The sequence below is a fragment of the Pagrus major genome, chromosome 24 (assembly GCF_040436345.1).
Source record: "Pagrus major chromosome 24, Pma_NU_1.0".
NCBI classification, from domain to species: Eukaryota; Metazoa; Chordata; class Actinopteri; order Spariformes; family Sparidae; genus Pagrus; species Pagrus major.
The window spans coordinates 12,273,284-12,295,721 of record NC_133238.1 but is presented as its reverse complement, the minus strand read 5'-3'; the positions used below and the strand labels follow the sequence as shown (position 1 = coordinate 12,295,721).

At 42.3% G+C, this 22,438-nt stretch overlaps 1 protein-coding gene across 1 annotated transcript in view; it reads right to left on the bottom strand.

Moving 5' to 3' along the window:
- Window positions 1-1,032: 1,032 nt before the first annotated feature.
- kcnh7 (potassium channel, voltage gated eag related subfamily H, member 7) overlaps window positions 1,033-22,438 on the bottom strand; it is a 69,488-nt gene continuing 48,082 nt past the window's right edge. Inside the window, exons 7-16 of the mRNA XM_073462168.1 lie at window positions 19,322-19,553; window positions 18,687-18,854; window positions 18,133-18,332; window positions 15,516-15,768; window positions 12,142-12,347; window positions 10,932-11,013; window positions 6,940-7,209; window positions 5,473-5,632; window positions 2,289-2,484; window positions 1,033-1,529 (exon numbers count right to left, since the gene is read on the bottom strand). Of these exons, the coding sequence (XP_073318269.1) occupies window positions 1,269-1,529; window positions 2,289-2,484; window positions 5,473-5,632; window positions 6,940-7,209; window positions 10,932-11,013; window positions 12,142-12,347; window positions 15,516-15,768; window positions 18,133-18,332; window positions 18,687-18,854; window positions 19,322-19,553 (2,028 nt within the window). The 3' untranslated portion in view covers window positions 1,033-1,268. The remainder of the gene's footprint in view (window positions 1,530-2,288; window positions 2,485-5,472; window positions 5,633-6,939; window positions 7,210-10,931; window positions 11,014-12,141; window positions 12,348-15,515; window positions 15,769-18,132; window positions 18,333-18,686; window positions 18,855-19,321; window positions 19,554-22,438) is intronic.

The following is a 22,438-nucleotide window of genomic DNA, read 5'->3' as shown; positions in this document are numbered from 1 at the left end:
TCACTTCCTGTCTGACAGCTGCAGTCGTTTACACACACTTGTAAAGGACATTAAATTGAGGCAGTTCGGGGTTTTTAATCATTTCTACAACCTTTCTTTATCTGCGACAATGATTGAAGAATGTACTTCAACAAGGTGGGTCTCCTGAAAATCTGATGGGTCAAAAATATACATTAAGGAACTTACAGAGCTGTAGATTACAAACAGTGTTGGGGAGTAACTAGTTACACGTGTCAGATGATGTACGAGTATTAGTAGAAGTCATTAAAATCCCCAAACTGCCTCGGCGTAAATGTCCGTTACATCCTCATCTTGACTGACTGCAAACACCCCACAACCAAGCTTACGTAATATCGACATGATGCAGGTGGTTATAAGGTGTTTCTATGTTTTTAAATCTACTAAAATCCACAATTTAAGCATTCAGTTTGTTGTGTTGAACATTTACAGTTAACCACTGAAACGCCCTGATGTTTGAGACGGATCCTAACAAATAAATTCACAACATAAAATGCTGTTTTTTTTTTCTCTTCGCTCTGGTTTGTATAAAATAACCTCCAGAGCGTATTAAAGTCAGTTCGTTTCATCATTATTGCTCTCAAAGACTGACAACAGTCTTGTTGTGCTATGAGATGTCGACACACATTATTGTTCCACTGCGGTCTGGACTTGGAGCTGAATAAGAAGTGATTTTTGTGGCAATGTTGTGTATAGTAGGCACGCTAAATATACAGACAGACCTCCACTGTCGCCGATCGTTTCGGAGCTGCAGATAAAAGATGAACTTCAAAGCTGCGGTGTGGAGTATAGAAATGCCTCGGAGGGAGTTTCAAGTAGCTTTTGTCCCCGCGGAGAGGGGGAGAGTCGTAGAAAATGAGACTTGATAGCTACAGTAGTCTGTAAGCATGCCAAGATCACACCTGATTGCCTGGTGAGTTGCAGTGTGTGTGAGGAACATGCACCAGAAACTAAAAGGAACCATGAGAAACAGAAACATGCATATCTCTCTTTAGAAAAAGCACATCAGGTGCCTCGTGTTGCTGGCAGTGTTCTATTGAAGTATGTACACGGTAAGATGATGACTTTACATATGTTAATAATATAGTGTATAAATACCTCTGTATAAATGGACTTTATACATCAGAGAGTTGGAAGGGCGGGGCAGATTTTTCCCAAAAGGAATGGAAGAAAAGTCTACAGTTTGTTTCCTTTGCATATTCAGTCTCTTTCTTAGACCCTGAGTCAAGCTTTGAGAGGAGACCGGCAGTCTACTTTCCTGGAAGCCCCGGGTCAGAAACTGGCCTGTGGAGTCCCAACATTCCTGAGCTGCTGGGGACGTCAGGTAGAGAGGCTTGTCGGCCCGAGGGGAACCTCGGAGGCTGCTGTTGCTCTAGAGAGTCCGCGCTGTTGTGTGTGTGTCTCTGCTCTGTGTGTGTGGCGGCGAAGTTCCCGTCTGGAAGAGTCTCTGTGTGAAGGAGGACCGGGGAGGTTTCTTTGGAATTGTTCTGGGCCTTTTCTGGGCCGGGGCTCTGAGGGAGACAGTGGGCGTCATGAGCCATTTGGCAGAGACACTACAGATAGATAGATGAAAGGAAACAGACGACACACAGACACCGTACAAATGTGTGTTTGGACAGAAGCAGCTGACCCGCTCCTGACACAGTCTGATAGGAACTGGAAACATTTACAGTGTTTTACCATGGCTCAGTTTTCACAGCTCACAGCAGAATACAGACTCAAGTTTGAATACTTATTAGGAAGCAGACGGATCACTGAATCATTGAAGATGCCTCTACAAACATGTGTTTTTACTTCAGTTACTCAAATCCAAAGTATTTTTAATACCAAATACCAAAGTTTCAAAGAGTGAAAGCTTACATGTTTAATTACTTGTCTTTTTCAGAGAAAGACGTCAAAACCCAAACATATTCAGTTTACTTAATTTTAAGGAAAAGCAGAAATCACATTTCAACGTCTCACTTTTGCTTTAAAATCACAGAAATCCTCTCCATGACTACAGACCTGTAACTAAGGACACATTGGACACTGGACGCTCTGCAGTGGATGCACAAGGCCCACTCTCACCTGGAGGGTGTCATGTTCTTTCACTTAATTTCTGTGTTTTACTTAATTGAATTTACATTTTTAGCCAAACTGAAACTGAGCCAAACTGTAAAATACTGTAATTGTGTCACACACCAGCAGTTTCTTCTTTTAAAAATGCAGCATGTTATGTAAAATCAACCCTCCCCTCCTCCCTGGCTCGGTGCTGAAGCAGAGTGAAGTACCTGTGGCCGAGGCGGAGCGGGAGCGGGAGCGAGGCTGAGATCTGTCTGGACTGCAGACACCGGCTGGACTCTGATGGCCGGCCTCTGGTACTCGGGGCTGGAGGTGACGGTGCTGTAGGCGGGGGGACCGGCTGTGGTTTGCCTCTGGAGGAGCTGCAGGATGGCCTGGATGTCTGACGTCATCTGGGACTCCAGTCTGATGGACGGACAGAGAATAAAACAGAGTTTAATTTAAACTTTTTTTTAACTTAGACTTGTTCTTGAATTTAATTAATTGGTTCTGGACAAATTTAATATTTTTATGGATTGTTTATGCAGCAAAATGAGTCTTGAGAGTTGATTGTTTAGATGCTCGGTTTTCCAAATCAATAGTAATTTTAAATACTGATGACAATCAATAGTTCTCAGTACAGTATGATTAAATCAGGTCTATAACACCCACAAACTCTGTGTTTAATGTTGTGTTGCCTTTGCCACCGTTTGCTTTATGTTTGTTCTCCATTCGTCTTGTTTCTGCAGTGACCCAGTTTCACCACAGGGATCAATAATTTGATCTCATCACTGCTGCTAGACTGTCAGCCCTGTGATTAATATGATGACAGCTATTATCTTTCATCCTACTTTTCTCAGGAACACAAAACAATACGAATAGTGGAGAGATTTCATATGTCAGTGTGAAAGGCATGAAGCGAAAGGTCTGAAAATGTATTTAATTACAGTGAGACACACTGCTATTATCATTATGGGGTGGTGGATGGGTGATCAATACTAATACCAAACACTAGGGGGAGTCTGAAACCTTAAAACCTTACAACTGCAGGTGGTTCACTGGAAAAGGAGAATTACAGCGCTTCTGAAATGCAATAAGAGGAGGAACTGTGACATGTCAGCTTCATAAACCTAAAGAGATAAGTAATGTTAAACTTTTAATAAAGTAAAAATACTCCATAACAAGTTTAAGTTTCAATAATGATTCCAGAGGATTTAAGCAGCACTGTTATGTTGTATCTGGTTGAAGGGAAGCTGATTTTAACTAAAACAATGCAGTGTATTTTATAAGTTTTTCACAAGCTTGAGTGTCCAAAATAAGAAATAACAGCAGCAGCTGTGATAAGTAAATGTAATGGAGTAAAAAGTACATTAGTTCCCTCTGAAATGTAACGATGTAAACGTTAGATGTAGGCACAGATAAAGTATTATTTTGTCTTACAATAGTTACTGCAATCCCCTCTTTCAGATCTTTGCCAGTTATATTTAATATTGATGTACCTGTGAGCTTTGATGTTGGCAGCAGAGTTTCTGTTTCTGTAAGGCAGGTAGAGAAATACCGAACACCTGCACCGTGTGTCATCACCTAATGCAGCAAGTTACATCATAGCATGGAGTGTCTGAGATGGTGAATCACCTCGTTTCTCCACACACTCCTTTTTTTTCAGTTTATCAGCAAAAAAGAGAGGAAACACAGAGGGAGAGGGGAAAGCCTCTGTCGCTCTGCCAGCAGCCTGTTCGGCTCTTCAGAGGACAGTAGGTCCACATAAACACTTTGGCTCCGGTCTGTTCCTGTGCCTCCTCAGATAAACTCTCGCCTGTTTCCTCCTAGTAAGTGCACTCTGCAACTTCACCATGACATCCAGCATGCAGACCTCACAGGATGACGTCAAGAGTCTTTGCAATGTGTCTGCATCTCGTGGCTGCGTGCTATAAATAGACAGCTGCTGACTGTCTGCCTCCCCCTCATCTGTATCAGTGCACCAGCTGAGAATCACACCAAGCTGCTCGCACTGTCCGCTCTCTGCATTAACACGGCTGCGGCGGGTGTCTGGCCTTAAAAATGTCTCTGTGGGAATTTTCTGCCAATTACAGGCAGAAATGCTGCGAGCTCTGAGAGACGGCTGTGGAAATGAAGTTGAAGTAAAATTAAAAAAAAAAGCCTATAATGGGAAACTGAGTCAAACAGGATCACAAAGTGTTTTTAGTTATCTAAAGGTCACGAGTCTCATCTCTGAAAGAAGACTTTCTGTGCTTCAGACTCCAGCTAAAAGTTTGAAATAATCACTTCCATTCATTTCATCTGGATTTATGTGATAATGAAAACTACAAAAAGAGAAGATTTAACATTATCAGACTCACTATAGACAGCTTCTAAAAAGAGGGATCTATATCTTCTTTCTGGTCAAACCCTGGGGCCTCATTACAGAAAAATGTCCTAAATGACTATCTTAAGTTAAAATATAGGATTTTTCGTATTACAGAAGCTATTTCTGAACACTTTCCTGCACTATCAAAGACCTTGACTAGAACTGAACACTTGACTATTCAATCAGCACTTGTCATGGATGCAGGCAGTCCCGTGTACACTTTAACACAGATACAGGCATGACAGGACAACAGCTGTCTCACTTCAGTCACTGGCTTGCTGTAACGGACAAGAAACAACAAGGTGTTCTGGGAAATTTAAAATAAACAGCCTAGCGTCAGTGTTAGCTTCTCATTGGTGCAGCCAGTAATTCTGAATAGGGGTCTATGGCATCCTAATTTAGGTACAAGGTACATTTATTTATCACTTTTTACAACCGGGTTTCAAAAACAAAGAGTCCTTTTATGTTTCATTTACAGAAAAAAACTAATCAATCTAAACTGAGTTAAGATAACATGTCAGACTTAACACATTTCTGTAATGAGTCCCCTGTGCCTTTATTACCCACAGTGCACTTGGACAGTTCACTCTGAGGTTCAGGTTTGTTATGCTGGTTGAGCCTGAAGCTTCTAGTCTCAAGTTGACTTCTTTCTAACTCCACATCTCCAGATTTGAATCAGTCTCAAACTTGTCTTTGGCACCAACTGGTGCTGACTCTAGTGACATCACTTGAGGGCATTTATCAGACTTCACACTGCTCCCTCTGGAGACACTCAAGGCTTTTTCCACATATGCAGTAGTAAAAAACTAACACCTATAAACACACTTTCATGTGTGAAATGAGTGGAATTTCCCTCTAAAGGTGTGAAAACCACATTGAAAAGCCACCTGATTTCCAGAATATCCTCTGAAACAATGATATGATGGGATCTGAGATAAAGCCTCTGAAGGATTATATAAATGAGACCACAGATCATCACAGCCAGAGGCCACGTTATTAAGTAGCGTGTGTTGTTCGGCTGACAACATGCCGTTTCGTCTCCCCACCTGTTGAGGTGCTGCTGCAGCAGGTCCAGCCGTTGCTCCACCTCTCCGTAGGTGAGGTCTGTGTCGCTGTCATCCTCCCCGGCCGGCGTCTCCTGACACTGGGCCGACTCTTCCGCACCCTCGCTGGGACGCTGACGCACCCACTCCTCTGATTGGAGCTCTGGAGGGAGAGATGTGTGTGCAAACAGACGTGAATACACACACAACCACACACACACACACACACACACACGCACACACAAAACAGGGTGTGTTATTAGAACAGTTCCTCAGGGGAAGCATCTTCCTGTGTTGTGCCTTCTCATCATTTAGCTTTTACTAAGCTCTGATGAGCTCACCACCTCCTGCATCCTAACATCCATCCTACAGATGAAAACACAAGTCTGACCCTGGTTGACAATCACACCAGTGGGATTTTAGTTCCTCTCATTTAGGCTTTCTGCAGGCGATGGCTGGAGATTAAACTGACATTTTCTGTATGTTTGTTTATAGGAATCAATATGGCTCTGCTCTCTCTTCTGGCAGAAATCCTCTTAAGGCTGCAGCAGTTGAATTATGGGATATTACTATCAAAGCATCACGCTGACACAGTTTCCCCAATGCAGGAGGAGGAATCACGCCGAGTTTAACTTGGCAGTTAAAATATAGGGAGTACCTGCGTGCGTGCGTGCGTGTGCGTGCGTGCAGGAGCTTTTGTTCACACTGGATGATTTTATGGGGGTTTAAGTTGACTGCACAGAGGCTTCCTCCGACTAGAGGCTATGTGAGGTCGGGCCCCAGACACCAACTGGAGTGCTCGACGTGTCTCAGCAGGCGGACTGTGAAAGTGAGGATTTCTCCCGGAGCTCGCCGGGGATATCGACTCCAGATGCAGCTGAGGATTTTATAACTTACTTGTATCGCAGAGTCTAATTTTCACAGTAGCTGAGTAAATAATTAAAACCACAATCTCGGCTTTCCTAAATAAATTAAACATGACCTGACTCACCAGATACTGTGATGTCAACAACACCATTTTACAGAATGTTTCCTGTAAATCCTTTATTTAGTCGCGACCTACGATCAAAAGGGGGGTGACCCCCGACCGGTTGCTGGATATAATCCTCTTACGTTTTATTACTGAGGCGGTTTTAGGTTTCACCATAATGACACATAATCCTTGTTTGGATTTTTAATAGGTGTGACATTCCTCCTCTGGGGCTTAGGGATTTTTTGGGCTTTTCTAAATTAACTTCTGAGCCAATTACCATTGTGGAGTGAAACTTTAGAGGGCGAGCTCGCAGATTCACAGGAAATTTTGAGTCCGTTTGAACAAGAAAGTGATTTGTTTAACACGGATGTAATTAAAACTGTCTCCTCGTGTTATTCCGCTCGACAAAAATAGAAATCTGTTTACGAAAAGGCTTCTTTCTTGAGCTAAAAATAAACTACTGTATGAACAGACGAGGTGGATGTTTTTGTCGTCACCTTTATATGTCTGGTTCTGTGTGTTGTCTCCGGCCTGTGCGTCTGCAGCGCCGCTCAGCCCGAGCCCCAGGGTGTGGTCCCTCACCACCGGGTAGCCCAGCACGCCAGAACACAAGGGCCTCTGCTCCTCCTCCTCCTCCCTGCCTTCCTCGTCCTCATCCTCCTCCTCGTCTTCCCCCTCCTCGGCGGACTCTCTCCTCTCCTGGGCGGCTGAGGAGGCGTACATGTTGGTGTTGCAGTAGGAGGCCACTGGCTCCTTGTTGTGGGAGCCTACAGGGAGAAACGGTAATCAAGAAATCTGCTGGGGTAACACTGGTTTCTGCGCTCAGTCTTCCTCTGGGGGTTGACTCATTGTCTCTGACAACAGTGTTTTGCTTCGGGGTTAAACTGAGGACAAACAGTGTTGAAGGAGAATTTAACAGTGAGCGTTTTATGCTCTCGGATCATGTTATGAAACTGACAGTCGCTCTGAATGTGTGTTTAAATGAGCATTCTACATCTTCACACCTGATGGATGGGGGCAGGATACACCGGCTGCTGCACTGTGATACCGACTGTTGGTTCTGTCCTCACTTGTGGTATATTTGGGAGATGGTGGTGACACTGTATTCAGACGGCCTGTAACCATGGTTACCGATTAGATTTGCCTGAATCGAAGCCAACTGCTGCGTCTCCGAGTCCCGAGTTTCCTGGCTGTTGGAAGTGAAATTACAACTGTTCCCACGACTGCTCCCGCTCAAACACGCTGTATGCTGTCATTCAGGTCTGACGGCTGCTGTGTTTATCTATAATGTAACTGATCTGAGGACAGTGTATAACAAGAATACACGGGTACTGTGGGGTGTTTCATAAAGGAGGCTCAGAGCCAAATAAACAATAAAAAAAGAGAAGCAGTGAGCTCAGAAGAGTTTATTTTGATCAAAACGTCTGTTAGCTCGGTCTGTTCACTGCAAAACGGTTTGTGCCGGCCAAGATTTAAAAGGGTATTCATGGTATAATCTTAAATTGATCATGAACATTTATTTTAGTCTGGTAGCATTTCACCACGTGACTAGACGTAGGTTTCTGCCCAATGACGATTCTACACATAGCCTGCTTAATGGACCTCAACTCTGACTGAGAGCTACAGGTCTGTGTCTGTTTGAAAATGGGGTGTGTGGCTGAAATACGCTCACAGGGCTGGCCAGTGACCACACACATTGAACAGGATGAAGCGTACGCTTTGGCTGAATTCACACAGAATTCAGCATGAGGCACCTTCCCACAGGATTGTTTTTGTGCTTTAGAACATAACCACCAAATATCATTTATTTTTCTGATTCACTGCTTTATCCAAGCTACCGCTGTTTGGTCTCTTTTCCACTCTGTAGCTCGCCCGACCACCGATGCTCTGTTTCTCTGGGGAGTCGTGTTTGGTGGTTTCCCAAAAAGCAACTGACAAATCCTGCAGAGTAAGCCTCTAAACTAAAGTTTAACAATACAGAAAAGCATCATCTTGCACCTGCATGCTCATAATGTCCGAGTTAACAGTTTGGTCATTCATCGTGCTTTCCCTGTCGGGGAACTTCTGTGTGTGCAGATTGGGGAGGGCATCAGCGCTATAACCTCCGTCAGTGACTTTGCTAACGACATGCAGTGTTCATGTTAAAAACCTGGAAGAAAACAAGGACGGACCCGCACTTATCATGGATCAAACAATATGTACATGATGAAGCAGGACCCCAGCCAGGGATACAAGTATTTAACATACTCCATATGGTGATTATGCTGTTTAAATACCCTCAGATTGGCTGTGTGGCCCTCTTGTATTTATTGTATCATTTAATTGATGCCAAATGGCTGCTTACTATGAGACTACAGCCAAATTTGCGTAGTAATTTCCCTGTGATTGCAGTGCATTTAAAAGCAAATATGCACAGCAAACAAGTGTTCTGCATGCAGACAGTACAACAGTAAAGAGGAACCTTCGAGGAGAAATACCGTTTTGTCAATTTGTCAGATTGATTGTAACATTTTTAGACATGTATTTAAATCGTCTTTATGAAGCAGAATTGACTATAGTAAGCCTGGTTTAACTGGTAATCTTGCGTTATAAAACATCCCTATGATGTAACCATCACTTCGGCTAATGAGCTATTAGTGAGCGCCAGCAGACCTTCCTGCTCTTAACCTGAGAATGAGCGAGTGGAGCTTCATTATACAAGTCAAACTTTGTCAAAAGCCAAGAAACATTCACACAACACATGTGCAAACAAACATTACAGGCCCTCATCATCACTCAGCCCTTCAGAGTTCAAAGAGTCACAGAGGAAGGGTTATATCAGCTCTGCTTCACCCAGTCTCTGTGCACAGGGGGAGGGGAATGACTCCATTTGAGTGGAAGTGTCTGTTAATAACTGACACAGGCATGTGGAGCATCAGTTTTAGTGAGACCAAAGTCAGAAATATACAAATAATCACGTTTGAATTGTCTTTGCAGCTTTCATACTTTATCAAGATCCATCTTTGGCAGGGCTGGGGATTGCTTGAAAGTCTTTGATACCACTGACAACACAATACCTGAGTTTCACTACAGATATCAGAAAATGAGCCTGCTTTTCATTTAATCATATGGTTAAAGCATCAGCGTTAAAGTCATCGAAGCTTTTCCTTGGTAAAATACTGCCTACAATTTGATTTTCTGAGGAGGTACTCACAGATTATAAATCAATCTTAAATGAATCTATAAAATTTCAAGTGCAAGTAATAAAAATGCACCGTACACAGGGTGACATCTTCACATTTAATATCCTAGAAAATAGATAAAAGCAGTGACACATTGTGTCGAGGATGGAATGAGTGGATATTTTTTAATTTTTACTCGTAGATTAATTTTCTTTTAATCAACTGATTGGTTAATCAAATAATTGTTTCATTATCTGATTCAAACTTTGGATACTTGACAGTTTCTGATGTCATCATTTAGTCCTTTTGAGGATTTGGTGGATTTTATAGACAAATCACATGAAACTACAGTAATTAGAGAAATCAATTTATCTTAATTAAACCCTCTTGAAGTAATACATGTATTTCGATTGGCATAAAAGGTCATGTTTAATGTGGTTAAAGCAAGGACATCTGTAAATCAGTCTGCATGTATCTATAAATGAAGGCAGGGGTTTTTGTTCTCCGCTGTATGAAAAGCTTCTTCTTTGGTTCATTAAATCCCTGCAGACACCTGAAGGCAGCATGACACACATGTTGATGAATCTACCAGAGTGCAGTGGTGTTGCACACAAACGTCCACTGTGTTTACCTTCATTTAATCCTGTGCAAATGTCTGCAACAAAATGACACACATCAGATTGATTGGTTATAACATCAGATTACTGGAGCTCATTAATTCTCTGCACGACAGCCTCCTTTCCAACCTTAAACATAAAAATCAGTTGTTTATGATTTATTCTTGATATGCATTAAGAAGCAAACGCTGCAGTGTCACATTTTATGGATTGATGTGGCCATGTACAGCATGAAATACAGACGAGTTCAGACTGAAATAGCATTGGCAGGACGACTGATCATATTACCTGCTTTATCAGACTACTGTTTTATTATTTGTAGCTTTCATTGTTGTACTAATTAAATTAAAAACTTTTCATATGATTTGACCTGAGTTGTGTTTTTACGCTTGAGGGCACGTAGTTGTTATGTCTCATTAAAATGTGTTGAATTTCTGTGTTAGGACCTTAATAATCGTCTGAACAGTAAATTCACATGTTTGTCAATCCATGGTGCACACTCCCACTGAAATGAAGTCATGCCTACACCTGTGCACAGAGGATGGGTGGAGCTTTACCCATGAGGTCGTCTTTTGTCTAATGAAGCTGCAGAGGGACGGAGATGTTAGTCAGCTGAATAAATGGTGCTGCAGTGTCTTTAATTTAAAAGTTGAACTTGGTTTCATGATTTTAAAGCACAGGAGTAGGTGTCGTGTTGTGCCTGAAGCTGACCTGTGGAGGATTTCCTTTTGTAGGACACTCGTCTTGGACACTTGATGTCGTCCACATTGGAATCAGTTCCTTGCGTGCTCGTCTGTAGAAGGACAAAACATTATCAGATTGATAACGAAGAGGTTGACTCCGCTGGTACTTGCATAGACTTGCATAATTTCCAAGTTTAGGGCTTTAAAAACTATATATTACTGGATTTGAAATCTCATTGGCTACATGATGCATCAATCATCCGGAGGCTGGTATGTAAGTGGCTCAGGAGAGAAGAGAGAGTGTGTTCCTTGTCTACACGATCACTCATTGGCCGTTGTAGGCGCTCGGGCGGGCTTAGAAGCTCACATCTGCTCAAATGAGATGTCATTAAAAGTGGCTGCTCTCTCAGGATCTAGCTGGTGTAGAGAGATAATGGTGTCTGCCGAGAAATGAGTCAGATAGAAGCATGACGAAGCATCCACAATCAGTTGGTGGTACTGAAAGAAGTCAGGTTTTGTTGGAGTTTGATGCACTGATAAAACACCCAGACACTTTATTGGCGAGTTGGCAAAACTAAACGTACATGCTAGTTTGTTTGCTTTCCTTTTTGTTTGTCTGGCAGGCTGAGCAGCTTAACAGCTTAACTAAGGAACATAACATCCTGCTGGTGTTGTTGGAGAACCGTGTCTCTCCTGTTTTTGATGTAATCCTACCAGAACCATCTCATGTCTCTCCTCTCCTGTCTCTTCTTTCCAGTTCTCTGAATAAATAACAGAAGGCCAACACAAAGTGCACTTCCCGCTCTCTGGTAAAAGATAAATAAAACAACTGACTAATGTGGATTCATGTAATGCCACAGGCCTTAAACGTCTTTCCCTGTACACCCAATTCATCACAATTACAGCCTACATCATGTCCACCCCACCCTTAGTGCTTGACTAATACTCTCTACTGTATCTCTCACTTGTCTTCCAGCAAACGTCTAAATTAGCCCTTGTGCTTTTATTCCCACAACCACGGATAAATTGAAGCACTAAGGAGAGTTAATAAAAAAGTCATTCCTCCGATTGAAATGGACAGAGATATTGTACAAAGAATAAATTGTTTAATTTAAGTTAATGGTCTCTACTCGGAGCTCTCTTACTGTAAAGTAAAGCAGACTGACTTTAGATAAAGGCCTTCGATCCGTGCTACTGCTTCCTAGAATTAGCAGTGGCGCCTCCATTGCTTGGATTACCTTAGGGTTTTCATCACGGAGGTCAAAGGTCAGCTCCAGGTTTGTGAGGAAGTGGTCGGCGAACTCTGGATACATGTCCAGCACCTCCAGGATCTCCTCCCTTTGAATGGTGTGGAGGTCGCAGTAGCTCAGCGCCCGCACGTCTGCGCAGGATTTCCCCGGCTTGGCGAAGAGGTGGATCATCTCGCCAAAAATGTCGTTCTTACCTAAGGAAGAAAGAGGCGGGAGAGATGGGGTAGGGTGAAAGGAAAGCAATCAAATGTAAGTAACAGACTTCTCTTAGCTCATTGAGGACATAAGCTTTTCTCTTCATCTATTCTTGGCCTCATCCACAGAAGAAGTACGTTAGAGGTCGTTATTTAAGTCAGCTGTATATAAAAGGACAGTACTGTATGTGATGACCTATAAAGAGGTGGGCCACCTGGTAGAGAAGAATGTTAAGAAGCTAAAGGGCATTAGAGTCATCTAAAAAAGGATTTACACAATGCCAGTCAGTCCGCATGAAGTCACATGGGCCACACATTCCTGCCTCTGTTTGGTGAGAAATGACCTACATGGGAGGGCCACAGGGTTTACCATGCTGCTTCAGTGGAGATCTGTCCGAAGGCAGGGATTATGGCATTTTTTGCAATATTTAAGGCTGCTTTTTATTCCATGTTATTTTTAATTTTGTAATGTTACTTTTTGTATCATAATGTCACTTTTTTACAGTGGTTTAGTCTCAGCCCTCTCACTTTTCAGATGAAAAGTAAAATAAAACAGGAGCTAACAGGCTAAATCTAGAAGCTGTTGTTGAGCTTGCGAGCTAAAAAATTACATTATGGGGAAAAAAAAACATTCTATAATAAAAACAGGCTCCCTAATTAAATACAAATCATACCCATCACATATGGCACTCAGCAGTACATACCTCCACCAAGGCCAATCAGTCCTCTAATTCAATCAAGCCTAATCCAATATCAAACTTGATAGCCCTGTTTATTTAATTAATGATAAGACTTTAATAATTTCTTCAATTATTTGTTGGTTAATCGTCTTTTAACTGTCTTTTTAAATCAATTTAATACCACTTTGGACTTCCATAGAGGATGTCTCTACACAGGAATAAAATGTTATCAGGTCATCGTTTCAGACACGGCTGTGTATTTAGTTTGTTGGTGTTTGAAGAGTGTCACATTTGTCTTGTCCTCAGCACTGAAAATTGATCCATTTGTAGTGTAATCTAGTGTAATACACGATCATATGACAGTGGTGTATAGGTATGGTAGTGAGAAAACTGAGTAATCAGCAGTTCTCTTGCTGTAGCAGAGCAAAAGTGCTGAGTTGAGTGTAACCTACAAATTCAGCTTCCATGCTTCTTGCTCATCGTGACCCTATTGTGTCACCGGTTTTCTCCAACCCTTATTGGCCGCATGAGAACAGCCATTAAAAAGAGAAACAAATGCAGAAAAGGCTCAGTAGGATACACCTGCCGGCCGCTGGAGATGAGATTTACTGTGATTACATTCATCAAACGCTACATCACACCACAGTGACAACCACATGAAACTCTCACTGACTTCCCTCTTTCTCCCTCTGGCTCTTTGGTTCTCTCCTGAATTCCTCAATCTGCCTTCTTTCCTTTACTCTCATCTTCTTTCTCTCCCATCACTTGTCTTCTCCTTCTACCCCGCCCACTCGCTCAGCTCTCCATCCCTTCCTGCTTCTATTGTCATCCATCTCTATTCGAAAGCAATCATGCTCTCTTTTTTTTCATCACCACAGATCCTCGGTTACCCTCGTCCCACCATGTGTCCTCCCCCACTCTATCCTGTCCTCTCCCATCATCTGAGGCACGACTGTGAGGCGGCAGCAATCACAATGTTCTTTGAAGTAAGTTATTACAACATACCCAACAGGGATCTCAGCTGCCAACCCAGCCATATCACAGCACAACAGAGCCATCTTCATTTAGTTGGCCCACCCGCGTCTACGCTAATGGAGGCGAGTTCAGGCAAAGCTAATCAGGCTGGAATGACAGAACGATCAGACTTCTTCTTCCTGAAGCGTTTTTTGTGCTCCGTACTAGCTCAACAACAGAACTGACAGGGCTAATTAGAAATGTTTAGACATTCTGTGTTCTGTGTCACTAAATTTCTACATCACGTGTGTGTGCGGGTCGGTGTACGCGCTTACACTGAACTCTGCAATGGCATTCCTTGCATCGTCAGACTTTATAATCTACAGCCAGACAAGCTACTGGATGCCTTCTTAGATATCTGAGTGTGTAGTGGAAGGTATGTAAAGTGCCTGGCTTACAGTAGCTCAATTTATAGATGTATCTTTGGACTTCAGGAGGCCCGGACATGGTAAACTAGATATTTTTCATGCACAAATGTGAATGTTTAAATGCAATTCACTCTTTTAAAGCAACATTATGTAACTTTTTAACCTTGAAATAACGGCTTCAGAATCTTTTTAATGGTACGGTGTCTCGTAAATGGGTGAAGGTTGTCTTTGTCTCAGGTCAGCTTATCTTAAAAACTGGAAGCAGGGGGAACATCTAGCTGGCTGCCTGGCAGTGTGACTCCAGGAAGTCAGCCGAAGATATCCTCTCCTGGCTTTAGCTTAATATTTACGAAGACATGAGAATAGCATCTATCCTTTCATTACAAATTTGGCAAGAAAGAGAATCAGCCTGTTTTCTCTGAAATTCAGGTTGTTTGCTGCAACCATCTGTCTGCAAACTAGCTCTTTCACAGTATCTGCACATTCACACACTCAGTAACGTTGTTTGGGTGTTATACACTCAAATGCCAATTTACCTATCCTGGTGAGCCCAAGCAGCACACAGATATTATGTATTCACAAAGTGGCTTATTTTGCTGAGATTATATCAAACTTTTGATTACTCTGCTTATAAGCACAGCGTGGGACACATCCACAGTACGAGAATGAATATGAATTTCAGATAATATCATTCCCAAACTGATGCAGCTTTAGAATTTAGTGAATGTGTGTGAAAACTGATTATTTAAGAAACAGATTTTATGACTAAGTAGGTTTAATCTCATTGCTCAAATGATTACATAAGAAGGGCAAGTAAATGTTCCCCTAAAAGAAGCATGTGATATAATATTTGTGTCTGTGAGAGGTTATGAGCATTTTGCCAGACTACATGTAGAAGGAGACATAATTTCCTGATGCTTCTTATTTCTGCTGGTTCGGAAAAAAACTCAATTGATTTCTTAATGCATACAAAAGTGCTGAAAAGCAACTCCATGGGTCAGTGACTGAAGAGGTGAAATAGTTTAATGTTGACAAAGTCATGAGGTCATACTAATCCATAACAAACTAATGAATCACAGCGTTATGTAAGTGAAAATCAGACCCACCCAGGATGGCCACTACTACATCATCTTTGAGGATCTCGATGGAGCCGCGGGAAACAAAGTAGAGCGCGGTGAGCACGTCCCCGCCGTGGACTAAGGTGTCTCCAGGGGGCGCATGGGTGGTCTTGAACCTCATGGCCAGGGCCCGGAGGCAGCCCTTAGTGGCCCCGCGAAATGCCTTACAGCCCTGGAGGAGGTTCTTGTTGAGGTGGAGGCAGATATCTGCCTGCAGGCACTCTGGGAAACCCTTCAGGACCTGAGAGTGAAACACGGGTCAAAGCAGACATGATTGTGGTCAGATGGGATGTGGAAGTAGAGTTTGTTTTCTTGTGCAGAGATTATGTGTGTTGAATTTTGATTCGGTGGGTGAATTTTTCGGGTCAAATTGAGCAGATTTCCAGAGAAATTTGATACAATTGCCACTTGTGTTCCTTCCTTCTTCTCAAAACCTATTACACGCTGCAGCAGAAATAGCCTGCAATGTCCTTCTACACAGAGCTACAATTCTCTGAGAGCTTCAGAAGCAGACGAGAGACGAGACAGAACAGAGACTGAGAAGCTGCAGATAAACGACAGCACAAACCCGAAACATTTTATTGTGTCTTCTCTCTGTGGGACTTTGTAGGTTTTTAAGTGTCACTTTCTTCATGATGAAACTACTTTATGAACCATAACCTGGTACACTCAAGACCAACAGTGATGATCATAATGTCAAAATTGAAACATCCCTAAAAAAACCCTGCAAAAAAAATGTCAAATTAATCTTTTACTGTTTCCTGTGTTTTTTGTGTCTCTTTTAAGCAAATAAATGACACTCGTAATTTGAGTATAGGAAGTGGAGAGAGAGTCTGTAACCATTACTGTTCAAAAGTATACAAAAAGAACAATTACACTTAATAAATTGTGAAAAGGATATCACAATATGACAAGTCATGACATGACAAGATGTAAAGAAGCTTGTTGCGGGGTAGGCTGAGGAGGTGTTACCCGAGTAAAAGTAATATAATGAGTAACGTAACTTATTACTTTTGATACCAAGTAATAAGTAAAGTAATATTATTACTTTTGAAAAAGTAATCAGTAAAGAGTAACTTATCACACTTCCTGAGTAACTTGCCCAACACTGCAAAGTTATCGTCGATACCGGGACATCTCCACACGTCTACTCTGAAGCATTATCTGCTTTTCATTAAAAAAAATAATAAAATAAAAATTTACAAATGTTGATCGGTCAAGCATTCCGACTCATCCATGTTAGCCTGGGAAACTGTTGAAAATACAATAGAAAAATATTTAATATTAAATTTAACATTTTCTATGAGGATTTTCTGATGTATAAACATATGTAGCACACTTACCCTTTAAAGACAAAGATACAGTGACCACTGACAAAACAACTAACAATTTCGGGACAACATGGACTGACTATGAGGGACCACATTTCCAAACACTGACACCTGAACAGACACTGGAAGGCGAAGGGGGAAGGGCTTCGAGGACATGTAAGGGAAAGTCGAAACAAGGAAAAAACACATTTCTCATCTTTGTCATTTACACATAAAATACAATGTGCTAATGACACGAGCAAAAAGAAATGAAGCCTGAGCTGATTCTTTTCCTGGCTCTGATAGGCTTTTTTTGTTTGCTCAGAACAACAACTGATCAGTAGATTTGGAAAGGAAAGACTGAACAACATTTGGCAAGCGCAGGTGCCACCGCGGAGCGTGCAGCCAAGCCTCCCACAGTGGGAGGGAAACCTGGCAGCGCCCGGCGAGGCTGTGCCCACTCTCACAGGCGTGATTCACTCTGTCTCTGGTACCAGATGAATATCATGGGGTTGTGTTTGAATACACAGATTTCATGCAAAGAGGGACCTCGAGGCTGGGCCACGTGCAAGGTAATGGACAATTAATGTGGCCTGCGAGAAACTCAGCGTCGTCTGCGGGAACTGGCATGCACAAGTAGATACTGTAAATCCATCTATGATGTGGCATCACAGCAAGTGTTTACAGTATGTGTTCATGTGTGTACAGATAAGACACTGGGGACATGTCCTCCATTTACATGCATGTTGGGACAATAATTAAACATATTAACTCTTTCACACTATCTGCACATGAAGCTAACAGCTAACACTACTGGTATCAGGAACAGCTAGATGAAGCTCTACCACTGGGGAACATTCATATCAACATTAGTTGGGTTAACACATGTACCTCCTGCTCTTACCAGAGTGGTGGGGTCATTCCATTTGACATGAGGCAGACATGGAAAAGACAAACTTATATAAGTACCATGAACAGTATCATGATGAGGAAAGCCACAGTTACTGTCTGCATTAAAGCGACTGTGGCTTTCGTTTCACTTGAGGCTATGACTGAACATTGCACAGTATAATCGGGGATGAAAACATTATACTATGCCAGTGACATAGCGAGATTGCTTCACAATGTGGTAAGAGCATTTTTTTCGGGGGGGACAGGCAAACTAGGCAGAAATGGTTTTAAGTTGCACAAAATGATATTGGAAAGAGAGAAGAAGCAACAGAAGACACAACAACAAACTTAATATTCTGAGACAAATTAAAGACACACTGATACACACACACTTTCTCTCGTACCATATTCATGTCGATGCCATTGGTGTACGTCCAGGCGTGTTGGAAGTACTCCTCCAGCCTCTGCCTCAGCGGGTTCGGGATCTGGTGGAACCTGATGAACTCTTTGACCCGTAGCATCTGGAGGTGATACCTGGCAGTACCTGAATACAACCTCTGGATGATGGCGGACACGTTCCCAAAGATGCTGGCGTACATTAGAGCTGGGAGAGAAGCCAGACAGGTGACCGATGAGGCATGGCGGCTGAGGCTGCTTGTGCACTGTACCTACCAAATAAACCACTGCTGCTGCCTGTGTGTCAGGGTTTTCTCAGGGAAAGACCTACCCGGGGCTTTCATGCAATGGGAACCCATTAAATCACAATTGTGTTAAAAAAGGAGGCAATAAAAGAACAGAATTCAATATTTACTTATTGAGTGAGTGTAAATGGTTTGTATCAGTGCATTTGTCTTATAAAATGTCTGGTTTAAGATATGCAATAGCTGCAACCTTACAGATGGTTTCAGTAATAGCAGGATTAAAGAACTGTATGTACTGTGACTCAGCTGTCACTCACATCCAATGAGCATGACACAGATGGAGAAAATCTTCTCAGAGTTGGTGTTGGGGGAGACGTTCCCAAAGCCCACACTGGTCAGACTGCTGAAGGTGAAGTAGAGCGCCGTGACGTACTTATCTTTGATGGAGGGGCCTGAGCTGGGGTCACTGTAGTTGTACTTTTTTCCTACAATTAATAAAAATAACACAACAGTAGAAAAACTTGTGTTTGGCACAACTAAAACCTACCCTGTACGACCATTTTTAAGTCTCGAGTTTGGCATTACAGCCTTCGCCATCTTGGTTTTCAGAGCCAGAGGTGATCATATTTCAATGAGCTAGTGACTTATCAATCAAAAGGTAGCCACATCCTAAAGCATACCTTACTTTACAGTCTATTTTACTCTAAATGCGAAAATATTTCACAAAATGAACATGCTTGATTGAAGAAGACTTGACACTAGCGATTGAGACCATAAACTCATTATGAAATTGTTTACTGATGCAATAAATCAAGTGAGAAGTAGGGTAATTTTCTCATAAGCTTACATACAATCAGACTCCATATACATTTTATAAAGTCAGTGGTTTAGCATCCAAAATGGCGTCCTTAAAACGTTCTTTAAAACTACAACAGAAAACAAGAAAGATCACCTATTGACACGCCCAGGTTGTCCAGCCAGCCAATCTTATGCTCCAGGTAAGGCTTCTCCACGTTGCCAATGGCGTACCAGATGCAGGCCAACCAGTGGGCGATGAGGGCAAAGATGCACATTAGCAGCATGAGGACGGCAGCACCATACTCTGAATACCGGTCCAGCTTACGGGCAACTCGTACCAGCCGTAGGAGACGGGCCGTCTTCAGCAGGCCAATCAGAGTGGTTGTCTGAGGTGAAAAACAAACAGAAGTATACAGGATTTAGTTGTGTAAAATCCCCCACAGTTTCATGTGCGGAACTTAATATGAGCGATCATCTGCTGTTGTCCCTGCTTACACCAGACTATTTGTGTTGTGAACTAAATGTACTTAAAGTATCAAAAACTCATTCTGTAGTAAGGTCTCCCCTGTGACTCATGTTGTTATATCATACATTATTAAATTGTAAACACTGATGCATCAGTGTGTAAGCAGGATTTTAATGTTGTCGCTGCTCAAGGTGGATAGGTGCATACTAACTACTTTGTATGCAGTTACAGTAGGTAGTTTAATCCAAGGATCAGGCCCCTTCAAAGTGTCGGAAGATGATTAAAGGGAAAGAACAGAAGAAAAAACTAAACACTGGATCATTTGTCCTCTTTGGACCTCAAACGATTATTAAATATACCACCAGAAATATGAAGGGGAAATGTTTCATTAATAGACATCACAGAGCCCAAAGGAAAGTAAAAGGCAACACCAGAGGCCAGTGCCAGACAGAGGTGCATTGTCAAAGTGAGGATTATATGGAACAAATCTAAATGCAGATGCTGTCGTTAGTCTATAGCCATTACATTGTGCAATCAGCATTGGTGTCTATTGCCAGTTTAAGTACAGTTCTTGAGTAAATCTACTTAGTTACTCTCAACCAGCCTTGTAAATCATTCTCAAATGATGCTGGAACTCTTCTCTTCTCAATACAAGTTTATTAAAAACCAAATATTTGAACTAAATTAGCAGTTATTGCCATTTAATATATAACTTGACACTTATAACAAACCTTTTCCCTGCAATCAAAGTGAACAAGTTGTTTGTCTTCTCTCAGAGTCAAGGGTTTGGGTCAGGGTCAGCTCAGGATTAGAGATTCAAAAACATATGTAGCTTAGGAATACTTAATCTTATTCACACACTGCACATACAGTACCAGACACACAGGCGAGACAGTGGATCATTCCTGATGCTGTAAACAGATCTCTCAAGGTCTCAGCATCCCTCAGTGTCAACACAACCTCACTGACTTAGACAGGGCTGCCTGTGGCTCCGCACATCATGAAAGTCTGTTTTGAACTGGCTTTTAGTGGAACAGGCTGGCATGGACATAAACGTACGAGAGAGAGGGAGCGAGTTCGGTGACTCATTCATTTGGCCAAGGATGAAACTGCATATGACGATGGAAAAATGAGCTCGAAAAAAGCATAAACATCAGCAGCTTGGAGCCTGTGTCAAAGCCAGTCAATGGGAAGACAACAGCATCTAAGCAACTCGCGTGCATACATTACAATGTACACACAATACTGCCTTCTGTTCGGTTTAATTCAAAGCACTTTAATCCTCCAGACTCAATTTTCAAGCTGGACTGATTTAACGCACAGACTATGGGAGGGGGAGTTGGGTAGAAGGGGTCTAGCAAACAGCCATGACAGGTTCCGATCTATTAGCATCGCGCGATCTGTAAACACAATAAGTGAGACTTCCAGAACGCTAATAGGTCCTACCACTCCCTTTCGCGCCTGACAATTATCCTAATATCCTGAGGGAAATCATTACCCATGGCCCTCCTGCTGTAATTGTGCTTCCTCATGTCTCTACTTGCTTATTTGGCTTCTTGTACAGGTGAGAGTAAACATGACATGAGTTATTCAAAGTACTAAAGCAGGAAAGGTGGTGGTGGTGGTGGATCTTTATTTTTTTTTTGAAGGAAGATGATTCATGAGGGAGAGTGTGTCTCCGTCATGGTGAGGAAGAGTGCTGTAGCTGCTTCTGATGGGTCCATTAAAGAGCCTCCATCCTCCCAATCTCACCCCTAAATCACTGCCATCATTCACCGCTGTGCGTCGGGCCAGCGCGCCCTTTCACTGACAACTGAGCGAACAGTGAATGAATCATATACAGAAACAGATGAGCCCTAAATTATCCAGTGAACGCCGCCTGTGAGCGTGAATTGCCTTAGGTGTAGTGCAGCTGAGTGACCTGCACAGATGACACAGCACACGCCGTATGATGTCGCCACACAGTGTAATGTTGATTAAAATCTGGGCTTACAGTAAGTCTGAGGCGTTTGGGGCTGAGGAGTGAAGCTAAAGCTCCCATTAGCAACCAGCTGTATAAAACATATCCGCTGAATATCCCTCTGGCCATCTGCCACTGTGGTTTTCTAGGCTCGCCTGGCCACTTTAAAACACCAAGAGTCTATCAAGGCTGTGATGTAACCCTCTGACTTTGTACACAACATGCTCATATGAAATTACTCATAAGGCAATACATCATCGTTTCAGCTTATTCTCCAAAGTTAGTGAGACAGGAAGCTCAAGAATCCAAATTGATTTGAAAAGACGAAATCTTTACTGTAGCCGCTAAGCTAAAAGCATTAGCGTCGTTGGATGATCTTGACCGCGCATCAAGGGTGTAGATAACGTCTTTTTAAATCAATTTGGGATCTCAGGGCTTCCGGAGACTTAGATTAAGCATTATGGAGCCATTTTGTTTGCATTTTTTTTGGTAGTGTTTTTTATGTTTTAAAGCCCATTAAATAAGTGCCCATTGACTTCAAGTGTTTAAGAGAATTATGCAATGCTGTGTTGCTGTGAAGCTCCAGAAATGTTTTGTGGACTATGACACTTCACCTGACTTCCATCCAAGCAGGGCCTCTTCTAGGGAGTCCGCCATGTTGCACTGCCATGTTTCCACAGTAGCCAAGAATAGAAAAAACAATCACTGGCTCTACAGAAGGCCTTTCGTGTTTTTTGTGTTTCTAGGGGCCATTGTCGGGAAGTGGATGAGACTGCAACCTTACTGCTAGATGCCACTAAATCCTACACAGTGGTCCTTTAAGTTGTTAGCAAACAGTTGCCTAT